Raw genomic sequence first — 13379 nt, 5'->3', positions numbered from 1 at the left:
AACTCCTTGTTCCACCTTGCTAAGTTTCCAGAGCCCATGATGGAGGCAGAAAGAGAGATGGAGCGCAGCTCACACCAGTGTGAGCCTGGCTGGGATCCAGCAGCATGTCCTCTTTGGGATCCCCAGCGTGTCCCTCTTGGGGACCAGCAGCATCTCCTCCTCAGGGTCTGGCAGCATCTCTCCGAGCAAGTGGGGATGGATTGAGAGCAATCTCATGGGAGAGAACCTGGCAGACACGGGGTGACAGAGAGATGAGACCCAAAAGCAGGCAGACAGACAGACCCCCCAGAAACAGTCAGGGAGCACTTCCCATTGCAAAAAGACTCCCAAAGTGCCACAGTTACACCCACATTTAAAACTCTACAAACACTTTCCCCGAGACTTCTCAGAACCACCCTGGCTTTTGACCAGTTCAGAACCATTTGTGTGTGTGAAAATGTATGTTTTTGGAGACGTTTCCTCCACAGCTTCTCCTCCCCCTCCCCCAGAGCTGGTTCACTGGAGGTGGGGGAGGGGGTGAATCCTGATTGCTTTGAGCTGATTTTGTCAGGTGAATGGAGGCAGGGATCAAGGCCAGGGTCAGGGGGTCTGCAGAGGACAGCTTTGGGCCAGCGCCCTGCTTACCTGCTTGAGAAAGCCAGGGATGACATCACCCCCCACCCGGAAATGCCACACACACCCACTACGACCCACATGCAGTGCCCCACTGACCCCAGTGACAGCCCCAAATGGCAGCTTGCCCAGAGAGCTGGTCACTACTCTGGCAGTTCTCAGAGGGCACCCCAAAAAATGGGCTGACAAGAAGGAACCCCAGTGGGCTCCCAGGGGGACAGGTCTATCTTCTTTTGGGATGAATGGGCTGGTACCTGGTTGACCAAGCCCTGGCCTCAGGAGCCTGAGTGCAAGGTGTGCCACTGGCCCCGAATGGGAGCCACCAGGTCCTCTGCTCCTGTCACAGAGGCCACTCCTGCCTGGGCTTCCCTGCAGCAAAGCCTGCAGCCACCTGGTTCAGGCCGTCCTGGGGAGGGAGGGAGGGTTCCAGACAGTACCCGGCAGGGCCCCCGTGTTCCCACACCAACACACAGAGTGCAGACACTGCTGCTCTGGAAACCATGTGCTTTATTTGGAACCTCATTCCAAGGGAACCTTCCCCCTGGGTCATAGAAAAGCTGCAAACCGTGTGGTTTGGTACAAGGCAATGGCTAAGGGACTGCAGGAAATCCCTCACCGCTGGGGCCCACGTCCTCTGGGCCACAGACTTCCCTGGTCATTGTGACTCTTGGCTGAGCTGGGTGTGGGCAGCTGGGACTCCTGGGGTCCAGCCCCCCCTGCCAAGCATCTTTCTCAGTGGAGGAGTGAGGAAGTGGGTATGAGACAAGGGCCAGGGTCCCCATCCAAGGCCTGGACCTCTGTCCCCCACCAAGGGCCGGCAGTGGAGTGGCCAGCAGCCACGGTTCCTCATGCCCTCAAAGACCTGTTGCTCTGGGTACATCTCAGCTCAGGGCTGAGAATCATGGAAAGTGGGATGCCCCCGGACACGTGAGTGGCCCCGCCCCTCAGTACAGGTCTGCGAAGGGCTTGGAGTAGTTGAACATCAGGTAGTCCATGTAGTAGAAGTCGTAAGTGCGCTGCCGCTGCAGGGCCGAGAGCTGGGCGAAGTACTGGTGGGTGATGCGCGCCGTCGTGCGCGCCTCCTGCGAGTGCCGGTCCTTGAACCGCGGGAAGGTCAGGTTCCGCGGCGCCTGGATGAGGCTCAGGAAGAAGTTGGCGTCGTCCTCCATGCTCTCAAACTTGCCCACAAAGTCATAGTCGATGAGGCAGGGGCTGCAGAGCCGGCTGACGTGGTCCCAGTGGATGTCCATGCCCACGGGCCGGTGCACGTCCAGCAGGTACTGGACGAACTCGGGGAACCGCACGCCGGAGCCCGTCCGCAGAGCCTCCCGAGAGGCGTTGGCCCGGTACCGGGCCAGGATGGCCTTGCCAAAGACGGGGTGATAGTAGCTATTGGGGTGCTCGAACTTGTCGCGGAAGGCAGAGACCAGCCTCTCGAAGGGCTCGCGGACAAAGAGCATCTTGGTGTAGGTGCTGAGGCGGTGAAGGATGCCCTGGCGGTCGAAGGTGTCCAGCCGCTTAAGGGCGCTGCCATAGTGGACGGTATTGTGCTGGATGTCCGCGGTGGATGAGGCCAGCCCGGCCAGCACCATGAGCACCCGCTTCCAGTTAGAGCAGCCTGCCTTGGGCACCTCGCAGTACAGCACGCGGTGGCGGTCCTCCACGAAGATGCGGGACACGTGGCGTGGCGTGACGGCCCTGCGGCTGCTGCTCCCCCGGTACTTGGCACACGCCTCCCGCATCACCCGCTTGCGCTCCTCCTGGCTCTGATGCAGGCTGACCCACTGGCCGTCCAGGGCCCGGGGCGCTGGACGGACAAAGGTACCGGCCGAGCTGTTGGCCGGGATAGCAGCTGCAGCCGGCATTTTCTTGATAAGCAGCCGCCGGCGGCGCTGCCGGGGTCTCAGATGGACCCCCATGTTTAGGTGGCCTTGAGGCTGGGCAGGCTGCAGGTTGAGGCCCCTTGGGGCCCGGCTGGGCAAGTCTCGGGTGACGCTCTCTGTGGGTGCCTTAAAGTCACCATCCTGGGGACTGCCTGGTGGGAGGTCCTAGGGCAAGGAGAGAAATGGTTACCAGGGTGGACAGGACAGCTGCGCACTGAGGGTCTTACAGGCCAGACCCTCCCCCTGGCCAGAGTTCCTGAACCCTTCTGTGGCCTGAGTTTTACTGGGTGAAGGAGAGAGAGACAGGCGGGCCCTGCAGGATGCGACCCTTCTGGTCTGAGCTGGAAGTCCAGCCCCTGCAGGCCCCTCTCCCCTCAGCTGAGCATGGTCTGAGGTGCAGGTGTCCTCTCGGCCACAAGATGGCGCAGGCCTCCCAGGAACCTCTGTCTGGCGAGCAGGGGTGAGGAGGGGCCAGGGAGCTGGTGGCCTGAAGGAGGCTGGCTCAGATTTATTGTGCCCATTAGCATGGTCCAAAGCCGCCAGCCAACAGGAAAGGGAAATTCATGGGTCCAGTGCCCAGGCTCCTGGGAAGGACTGGACACATTTTTCTTTCCAAGAATGGATTTAATGTGAGCTCCAAATTTTCTTCCTTGCCCTCCCCAACCTTCCCCAGGCTGCCGGTGCTGAGATTTATCTGACTCCCAGAACTCACGTTGTGGGGCTGCTGTGGCCTGACGTTGAACTTTATTCCTGAAAAGCAACAGAGAGGACAGTGTTAGCAGTGGAAGTGTTTACGGGCTCTTGACTGTGGGTGCCCGATCCCGAGGGCACTTGAGGTGGGCTCTGTGAAAAGGCAGTTCAGGGGAGCAGGGAGGAGGAGCATGGCTCAGTGGGAGCGCCCCTCTGCTCCCTTACCCACAGGAAAAGTCGGGGTGCAGCAAAGATGTGGTCCCACCGGCTCCCAGCTGATGCTCCCTTCTCTATGTCTCACCTTCTGAGGTAACCTAAGTCTTGAAAGGCGCCCTGCCCAGGTGTGCCCATGCGCCTGCCCAGTGGAGCAGCCAGGAACCTCGCAGCCCACTCCCCACCTCACACTGTCATTAAGTCACAAGAGAAAGCATCCTCCAGAAAGCTCTGTCCATCCTCTCTCTATGTCCTGTCGGCCCTGCCCTGGCTTTACTCAATGTGGACTTTCTGCACTTGGAATACCACACCCGCACACCCACACCTTTGCACACACCAGGCCTGGGAGTGGAACATACTCCTTCCCCTCAGACTGAGGCCTCCCCACTTGCTATAGGAAGTTCCCTAATCTAGCCACCCACTTTGCAGTGTTGGCCTTCTCAGCTGGCCCTGGGGCTTTGGGTGTGAGCTGACCACATCCCGCTTATCCAAAGGGATGAGCAGAGCCCAGGCACAGAGTGATCGTCCAACAGGCACTCATGGTGACTGGGGTAAGGTGGAGAGAAATCAGTGCCCCTCTGGCCACACTCCAGAATGTCCCCTCTGCCCATTAAGGAGGCCCTTTGCCTAGGCTGGGGCCAGGGTCACCCAGGGTAACAAGCAGTGGGGAGGTGAACCTTTGGCCAGAGATGATTCTGCTTCATACTTGGTTTGGTCTGTTTCGGGGGAAGGTCCTAGGATGACAAGAGGATTTCCTTAAGGGGAAACTAAGAGTCTGGGCCTCCTTCCTCCGTCTGTGCTTGGCCGTGGAGGCATCCAGGACTCTTCCGGCTCCTGTGCCCTGAAAGTGGATGCTTCTGCTCTGAGGCTTTGCCAAAAGCCAAGGTCACGATCAGAACCAGCTACCCCTTAAGCAAGCGGAGAGCTAGAACTTCCAGCTGGCATGATGGGGCACCATGTCTGACCACACCTGATGGAGTTCTGGATGCTGCCTGGGGATGGGGGGTGTTCTGGAGGCCCAGTGCTTCCCACACTGTCTCTGTGTACTCGGCAGAGGTCCAGTGGCTGGAGCCCAGCTGGCAAGAGGCCATCCAAGTCCTCTGTCCCTGATCCAGGGACTCTGCCAATTTCTCTGTGAGGTCCAGTTTTACAGGTTCAGCCACTGTTATGACCCTGGCCCCATACTGGTCTGCCTGAGGATGTGCCCACACACCTCCTTCATTCATCAGCAAGTGAGGAGGTGGGGACGCGAGGTCACCCCAGGGCTGAAAAGCCTAAATTCCCAGAGCCTGCTGGGACCTTCCTCAAGTCCCCAAAGAGGCGGAAACGAAGGCAGAATTGGGCACCTTGCATCTTTCTTCTGCTGCAACACTGCTCTTTTATCCCTTTGGGCTGGGAAGAGGGGTGTGCCTTTCCGTGGGCAAAGGGTGGAGTGTCCACATTTTGCTGGGCATTCCCAAGCTTATGTGCATGTGTTTGCATGTGAGGGAGTCTGAGACAGGCCTTCCAGGCTCTCCCACGGAGGCCGAGGGGAAGCTCCACATAGAACTGGCTGCACCCCTCAGGGTATGGGGTGTGAGCAGTGGGTGCCTGACCTTGAGATCAGAGCCTTCTAGAATTAAGCCCTTCACCAGGGTCCCCCTCTCAGCCTAGAGCCTACTTCCCTCCTGCTGGCCGCCCTCACCCCTCCCGCCCCCGTTCCTCCTGGTCCTCTTCACCGCAGCCGTCCCCAGCATGAGCTTTCTGTGCTCATTTCTTTCTGGCACGTGCGGGTTTTCTGTGCAGCCAATGATCACAGATCCCTTCTCCAGAAGGGACTTTCTGCATACTCAGTTTTCCTCCACACTGCCAGGTTCCCTTAATTATTTTCTTCTGGTGACGGCAGCTGGCTCTGCTAAATCACCTCGCCTCCTCCGAGTCTCAGATATGGGATTTACTCTGCTTGTCAATCCTGTCAACTTGTCAAGGTGCAATGGCACTTATTTATATTCCTTTTCTGGAGCAAATGAGTCGTGCCAGACTTGGCCAAGACTGGGACTGAGGAGCCACTTACAAAAGGCATCCTGCCAGCTGGTAGAATTGGATGAGGATGTGCTTATCAAGGTTGCAGCCTCTACAGCTGTGACTGCCCACCTGCGCTGTCCCCACAGCCTGGAGGGGAGTGGGCTGTGGGGTCTGTCCCATTTTATCTGTGCAGACTGGACAGGAGGGCACTGAGCCCGGGAGTTTCCAAGGTTGGCTGACTTGAAGGCTGTCTGGGCTGGAACCTGGGCACAACCTGGAGAGAGTGTCCCTGCTGGACAGAACCCAGGGCCGGGTCAGTCTCCTGACCTCTTGGCCACTTTTGCCCAACAAAGCCAACCTGGCTGCAGTTGCCCCCTTTGAAAAGAAACATTGTCTTGTGGAAAACCCAAAAACAGATCTTATGTGGAGCCCGAGTTCACCACAAGCTGTGTGTTCCTGACCCTTAAACTTATGGCAGCTCATTGGGCAAAGACTGACCCTATCCCACATGCCACTTTGGAATAAAGACAGAAACTTAACGAAAGAAATGTCATGGGCTCTCGCCCTTTCCGGGCCCAGTGTCCCTACTTTTCCCGTGGAAGGAGCTGCTTTTCCATGCACTGCTTGGATAAAGGCGGAAGCAAAGACCAGCCCCAGCTCTGAGCAAGCGAAGGCCAAGAGCCTTGGGCGTCATGAGGCAGAGTCTGCACATCCCCCTGCAGACTGCACTTCAGGACGCTGAACAGCTCCATGGAGAGCCCAGGGAAGAGCAGCTAAGGGCCCTGCCTCTGCGGCACCCAGGAGGAAGGTACTGCCACCAGGAGGCACCGAAACCCGTGCCATGGAGACTGGCGGGATGGGGGCGGGGAAGTCTTGGCCTCAATACTGGCCCCTCTCAAGCCCCCAAATAAAAGTATAACCTAGAATAAAATCAGTGGGCTTGCTGAGGAACACAAGCCACGATCCCCAGCCTCCTCTTCCATCCAATGTCACCAACGCTGCCACACGCCTCCCGTCTCCCCCACCCCCACCCCAAGATGGGATATCCAAGGTCAGTCAAGGTCAGTAGACGCTCCACTTTCAGTGTCTGAGTTACCTGTCCTCTCCTTTCAGCATCATATTAACAATCTGTAAGGGAGCTCCATCCCCCTGCACAGTAGGAAATAAACAACCACATTCTCCTTCTGGACAGATGACATTCGTAGAGCGGTTGAAACACATGCAATACGATAAGAGTGAGAATAAACAGGGCGTGAGTTATGGGGACTGCCAAATGTGTTCCACGCTGTGAACTCTTCATTGGCTGAAGATTTCCTTCTGAGCGTTTGGCTGAAAAGCTTCCTGGTTACCTGCCAAAGGGAGGCAAAGGCCGACGAGGGTGTGCGAGGCCAGTTTCTTATATTAGGCTGTGCAGCCTGGGGCTGGGGCAGAGCTGGGGAGGGGGCCTCACTGGCACATGGGCTGTCTGAGTCACAGAGGGGAGAGCTGCTGGGTTCAACTCAAAAGCCCCAATCCCTGATGCCCAGGACCCACTGGGGTGGGGGCTAAGGACTAGCCTTTTGGCCAGGCTGTGTAGAAAGGCAACACTGACATGGATCAAAACAGGACCCCAGTGCCTAGAAAGGGTTGGAAGAGCCTCATGAGCCCCTGACCCCCCAGCACCAGGTTGATCATGTTGAGAATGACTGCCACTCTGGCTGTTGAAATAGCAGCCCCAGGCCCTCACAGGCAGTGGGGAGAGGGTCCTGTCACTTTGAACACTGTGGCCTGGGGCATGGTAGGGCTGTCCTGAAGGAGGCAGACCCACAAAGAGGGGCAGAGATGCAACAGAACTGAAGGGGCCAGGAGAGGCCATGGGCATGGATGTATGTCTGAAGTCCCTGCCCTGGGTGGAGTTTCAGACTCGTGGTCCTTGGATCCCGGAGTGTCCTGCACTGAGCTGAATTGCCTTGGCTCCTTTTCTGTGTCCTGGACCTTCTAGTAGCTGAGCCTGCATGGCCACACCCATCTGTGCCGTCCACCCACATGTCCACTTACGCTGCCCATCAGGCCAGGAAACTGCCAGGGGTTTCAGGCTGGCCCGCGCCAGGGGAGACCCTGATGGCAAGGCCTCCACTGTGTCTGAGTCCAGGCATCAGTCCCACCTGATTCCCTGGCAGTCACAGCTGGTCAGACGAACACTGCTGCCCTGCCCTGTGTTTCCACATCCCAACTAGAAAGAAGCAGCTGCTGCCCCTAATGCGTGTGCTGTGGGAAGGCATCCATGCCATGGGGCAGCCCCACACGGTGGCCAGTGTATGGGACTTGCACAGCGGCGATGGGCCACAGGTGCGAAGCAGGGATGCTGGCAGGAGAAAACACGCCAGGGTGGGTGTGCTGCCCACTGGTGAGGGGAGAAAGCCCTGCAGGGGCTGCCAGGCCCCACTCCACAGGAAGTATGGAAGCTTTCTGAATGAGGGGCTGCATTAGTCAGGGGCCTCCAGAGAGACAACCCATGGCATATATATATGGGGGGGGCGGATTTATTTTAAGGAACTGGCTCATGCGATGGTGGGGGCTGGCAAGTCCAAAATCTGCAGGGCAGCCCAGCAGACTGGAGACCCAGGGAAGAGCTGATGTTGCAGCTTGAGTCTGAGGGCGGTCTGGAGGCAGTAGTCCTTCCTCCTTGGGGGACTTAAGTCTTTTCTCCTAAGGCCTTCAACTGATTTGACGAGGCCCACTCACATGATGGAGGGTAATCTGCTTTACTCAGTCTACTGATTTAAACGTTAGTCACATCTAAAACACATCTTCACAGTAACATCTACACTGGCATTTGACCAAACATCTGGGCACCACAGCCTAGTCAAGTTGACACATAAAATTAACCATCATGGGGGTGTATGAGTTTCCTGTGGCTGCTGTAACAACGTACAACAAAACTGGCTGGCTTGAAATGACAATTGATTCCCTGATAGTTCGGAGGCCAGATGTCTGAAAAGAGGTGCCAGCAGGGCCGTGCTCCCTCCGAAACCCCTAGGGGAGGATCCTTCCTTGCTCTTCCAGCTTCTGGCAGCCCCAGATGCTCCTTGGCTTGTGGCAATTTAAGTCCAATCTCTGCTTCCATCTTCACGTGGCTGTCCTGTGTGTCTGTCTCTTCTCTTCTTAGAAGGACGGCAGTCATTCTGGATTAGGGCCCACCCCGATGGCCTCATCTTAACTTGATTACGCCTGCGAAGACCCTATAAGGTCACAGTCACAAGAACTAGGGTTTGAGACTTCAACATATTTTGGGATGAGGGGGACACAATTCAACTCTCAACAGGGGTGATGTGACTTTAGGGGACTTTAAGAGCACTCTGAAGGCAAGGCAGGGCAGCCTAGAGAAGGGGAGAAAACACTTTCCCTATTGGGTTGGGTCATCCAGTGGGGAGTGAGGGCCTGTGGCAGTTCTCCATGTTCTTGGGGCAGAGACCGTGTCTTGTTCGTCTGTGTCAGACAGAGTCTACACAATGCCTGGCACACAGCAGGAGCTCAATAAATGCTTGTGGAAGAGCTGAAGCTGCCTGCACTGAGAGCTGGCCCTGGAGTGGAGGATGGGTGTTGGGCTTCTCCCCACAAAAGCGAGGCCCAGGGTTCTGGCTGGAGACCACCACCCCCGGGCAGGGGCTTCTCCAGCTCAGCCTGGCACCCTGGGAAGGGTCTGTGTGTCTGGGCGGCCGAGGAGCTGGATGCAGACAGGAGCTGCCCTGGCTGAGAGTCTGCCCACCCTCCCCCGGCTGTGGGGTCTGTGTCGTCAGAGCCACGACACACCCAGCTGGCTGCCTCCCATTGCCACCTTCAGGTGCCAGGCCAGCGCCTTCTCCTGGGCCTCGTGGTGGCCACACCTCCTCTGGCTCTTCTGCCACAGCTCAGGCTCTGCCCCTGGAGGGGCACCCTCCATTAGCCTCTGACCACCTCCCCGTGAGCTGCTCCCTTCACCCGGGCAGACTGTTAATTTATGCAGATTAGATGGAAAACTGAAGTTTAAACACACTCAGCAATTAGAGGGCAGCCTGGACTCAGGGCCTCAGTGCACAGCTGCACCCACCTCTGCCGCCCCCGGGGCCAAGGGCAGGGAAATGGGGTGCCAGGCAGCCGGGCTACCCCAGACAAAGGTGCCGGCTGCTCGTGGAAGCCAAAGGTGGCTCTGCGGTCAGAGTGTGGACCTCAGGGAGAGGCGGGAGTCAGGTCAGACATGCTCCTGGGCAGGGCAGTGGGGGCCCACAGGGCCCTCTCCTCATCCTCAGCCTCTGTGGCTGGGCTTCCTACCGTTGCTTGGAGACAATCAAATTCATAGTGGGGTCACACAATGACCCCCGACCTTTAGCCCAGACCAGAGCAAGGGCTTTCTCTCCCTTCACCTGGAGATGCTACTGTGAGGCATAGCTTTTCAAGGGGTCAGTATATTTAAAAAGGAGGAAAAAAGAGAGCATGAGAGCACTGCTGTGTGACCTTGGACAAATCCCTTGACCTCTCTGAACCTTAGTTTCCTCATCTATAAAATGGGATAAAAATACTCATCTTGCAGGTTCAATAATGTGCAAATGAAACCATGCACAGTGCTGGGCAGAGAGAGAGTCCTCGGATGGAAGCTACCAGTTCCTGGTGTTCCCATCACCTTGTTACCTTCGTAGCAGCTGAGTTTCCCCGAGCCTGGCTCCCGCACCAGCGCAGGGACTCTGGGACCTGTCCACAGGGGAGGGGAGCGGGAATCTTCCTGTCTCGGGCTGATGGGCACCCGACGGCTCTGACAGCTACTTGTTTTGTTTAGCGATTCCATTCCCTTGCCCCTGTGATTAGGATCCACGATTCAACTGGGTGGTTCGCTGTCAGCTCAGCCTTGGCTGTGAATTCCCTTGGAGCTGTCAGAGGGGAGCATCGCAGCTGCCTGTCAGTCAGCCAGCCAGCCGGTGAGCCGGTCTGTGAACCCAGCAGCTGTCCTGCCACTCCACACCCACCCGTCTGCCCATCACTTGGAGGGGATGTCCCTGGGCATCCCTCCAAGTGCCTGCCTGTCCACGGGGAGGGGTCCTCAGCTCTTACTTTGAAGCTCTCCTCTGTCAGAGCCTGGGGTGACTCCCACTGTGTCCAGGGAGTGTGTGTGACCCCAGCACACGTGTGCTGTGCACTGCACCCCGACGTGTGCATGTTGCATGGAACAGGACCTGGTATGTCTTATGCTATGTTACACCACACATGTTAAGGAAGGCATCACACCACTCTCTGTGCACGCACAGGCTTCCTGCTGTGTGCTGTGGTGCATGCTGGGTGGGGAGTGTGTGTTCATGTCCGTGTATGGTTTCTGAGAGTACCCAGCACGTGGCTTAGAGCTGGTTATGCCTTTTCTTCCCTTCACATATTCTTCCAACACACTTGGGCCTGGAAGGCTAAGAAGCAGGAGCTAGTGAATGCTGCTACAGATGAGCGAGAACTAAGTGTGTGACACTCGCCAGCAAAGCCACGGAGTCCCTGGCAGTGCCCATCTCTGCCTCCCCTGCAGTACGTTGGCAGCAAGAAGACCAGGCAGCAGAACACAGTCTCACTGTCCAACACCATTTGAGCATCCGCTCCACGCTGACTGAGCACCATATGTGCCAGGCAGTGTCTCTGGCACTGGTGACAGTGTCTTGGCCACAAATGGGACAGTTGCGGCCCCTGCCCTCATGGGTCTAGCAAGGAAGTGAAGCACTGAACAGCAATTCCATGTGATGGCAGCAACGGAGGACGCAGCAGGCAGCATGTGATGGGGGGTGTCAGCAAACCCAGGGCACCAGGTGAGGTCTCCCTGAGGTAGCGACAATTCACTGACACTTGAGCGTAATGAGGGTCCTGGCAAAGCTTGGTGGACTTGCACCAGGAGAGCAGGGAGACCGAAGGGTGTCAAGAAATGGCAGGATGATGGAGCCTGGCAGGCACCAGCAAGCAAGGGGCCTTATGGTCCTGGCGAAGGCACTAGATCTTATCTCCTAAGGCTCAAGGGGAGCCGAGGAGGACTTCAAGATGGGAGTTATTTTGAATTTAAGGACCATTCTGAGATGAAAACAGAAGCAGAGGCTGGTCAGCGGGCGCTACCATTGTCCAGGCTGGGGATCTCCAAGGCCTGGCCCACGGGATGATGGCAGAAAGTGGAGGAAGACATGAAGAAGGGCTAAGCAGCAAGGTGGTGTGCTGGTAAATGTCTAACAGCTGGCTCCCTGGCCAGGCGGTGGGGGTGGGGCCTAATTTGCAGCGTTTGCTGATTTCTGTGGTGTAAATACTCCCACCACGGCAGAGTTCAGGCTGCTGATGTGAACGCGCTGTCCGGCTCTTGGGGGCGGGTACAAGCTAGCTTGCTCCTGCCGGCCGCTGCATCAGTAGCTCCTGCAGACTGACCGGCAGCAGAAGAGGAAGCCTTGGGTTTCCGGCTTGAGCAGCGGGTGGACACTGGTCCAGTTCCTGCGAAACGCGGCAGATCCTTGTTGAGTTTGAGATGTCTATGGGCCTCCCAAGTGTAGACGTCCAGAGGGCAGATGGAGGAGGGGAAGCAGGGGACGAGCCAAGGTGGACACACGTGTGCAGGAGCACGTCCCAAGGTGGCTCTCTGGGCCCAGTGAGGGGGTAGGACCAGCAATTCTCAGAGCAGAGGAAGCAGGGCTGAGGCAGCCCGTTACCTGAAGGCCTGGCAGCAGGCTCGGCCTGAGTCCTGCCTTTGTCCAGAGCCCACGGGGCCACAGCTCGGTCTCTGAGTGGCCGTGGCCAGGTCACATGGGACAGACATGTTGACCCCCCCCCCCCGTTTGGCTGTTAGGGCACCTGGTGACTCTCTCCAGCCAGTTCTGCAGGAAGGGGCCTAGTTTGGCTTAAATATTGATGAATTCCCACTGGGGGTTACCAGGGAATAAGAATGAGTAAGTCGGCTGAGGTGGCCCCGCCGAGGGGCTGCCTATTTGCAGGAAAAGTGCCAACACCACCGACTGGCCCCGTCCCGCGACAGGCTCTTCTTCACTGGAACCCAGTTATGCCATCAGAGACTGCCAGCGGGGCAGCCTCATTACCGCGGTGGCGCAGCCACAAGATAATGATCGGTCCAGCTCTCACTGGCTTCAGGATGTGTCGTTCCGGCTGCGGCATCAATTACTGAGCTGGCCTGTGGGTGTCAGACCCGTCACAGCTGTTGCCTGCGACACTCTGAAGAGCCACAAAAGTAAATCAGCCCAAGCTGATGCCGCCTTGAGGCTGGCGCCCCCCAACTCACTGCAGGGCCACTCTGTCCTGAGGGACATACTCCAGGCTCTCGGGGCTGGGGGTGAGTCAGGCTCCAGCCAGTGAGACTGCAGAGGGCTGCCCAGGGGCTCAGGGGTGGATGCGCTGGTCCTCAGAAGAGTGCCCCAGACGGCCAGGAACCGGTGGTCCCTGCTGTCCACTGATGGTACCCAGAGGGGCCCCCCGAGGTCAGCAGGCCCTACTTCCCGGCCCTGACTCAATCACCATGGATGGGCAGCTGCGGCTCCGGGCCCTTCCTGTCTCCAGCATCTCCTCCAGCACCACAGGGACCACCAAGAAGCACCTGCATTTCAGGGGTCCTTCCGTGTGGCTCCAGAGCAGAACAGAGCCTCTGGTGACTCGCAGATTGTGGAGCAAGGCTGGAGTTGCCTGGAGCATCAGGGGGCCTGGTAGTCAAATGCAGCTGTTCTCTGCACGGGTCTGGATAGCTGCAGTCCACCTCTGGGGGGAGGGGTGACTCTCCCAAGGCAGGGCCGTGGACCTGCAGTCGGGTCCAGCCAAAGACTGGGCCACTGGCAGCTCAGGAAGCCTCTAGCCTGAGGATTTGGCTAGATCCTCTGAGGGGTAAGGCCCGGAGTAGAGACGTTAATCCTGGCCTTGGTGGTGGCTGGCTGTGGGGACACCACCTCCCTGGACATCTGGCCAACACCCACTTCCTCTCCCTTCTGGACGGCCAGCCTGTGGCTCTGCCCA

General features: G+C 57.8%; 1 protein-coding gene across 4 annotated transcripts in view; it reads right to left on the bottom strand.

Moving 5' to 3' along the window:
• Positions 1 to 1095: 1095 nt before the first annotated feature.
• CHST8 (carbohydrate sulfotransferase 8) overlaps positions 1096 to 13379 on the bottom strand; it is a 113976-nt gene continuing 101692 nt past the window's right edge. For 2 of the 4 annotated variants that reach the window (XM_070498754.1, XM_070498755.1), the window contains exons 4-5: positions 3208 to 3245; positions 1105 to 2660 (exon numbers count right to left, since the gene is read on the bottom strand). In XM_070498754.1, the coding sequence (XP_070354855.1) occupies positions 1557 to 2660; positions 3208 to 3245 (1142 nt within the window). In that variant the 3' untranslated portion in view covers positions 1105 to 1556. Of the gene's footprint in view, positions 2661 to 3207; positions 3246 to 13379 lie in introns of all 4 variants that reach the window. The other 2 variants (XM_014838165.3, XM_014838166.3) reach the window with 2 other exon arrangements.

The sequence above is a fragment of the Equus asinus genome, chromosome 26 (genome assembly GCF_041296235.1).
Source record: "Equus asinus isolate D_3611 breed Donkey chromosome 26, EquAss-T2T_v2, whole genome shotgun sequence".
NCBI lineage: Eukaryota > Metazoa > Chordata > Mammalia > Perissodactyla > Equidae > Equus > Equus asinus.
This window is presented reverse-complemented; position numbering and strand designations above follow the sequence as displayed.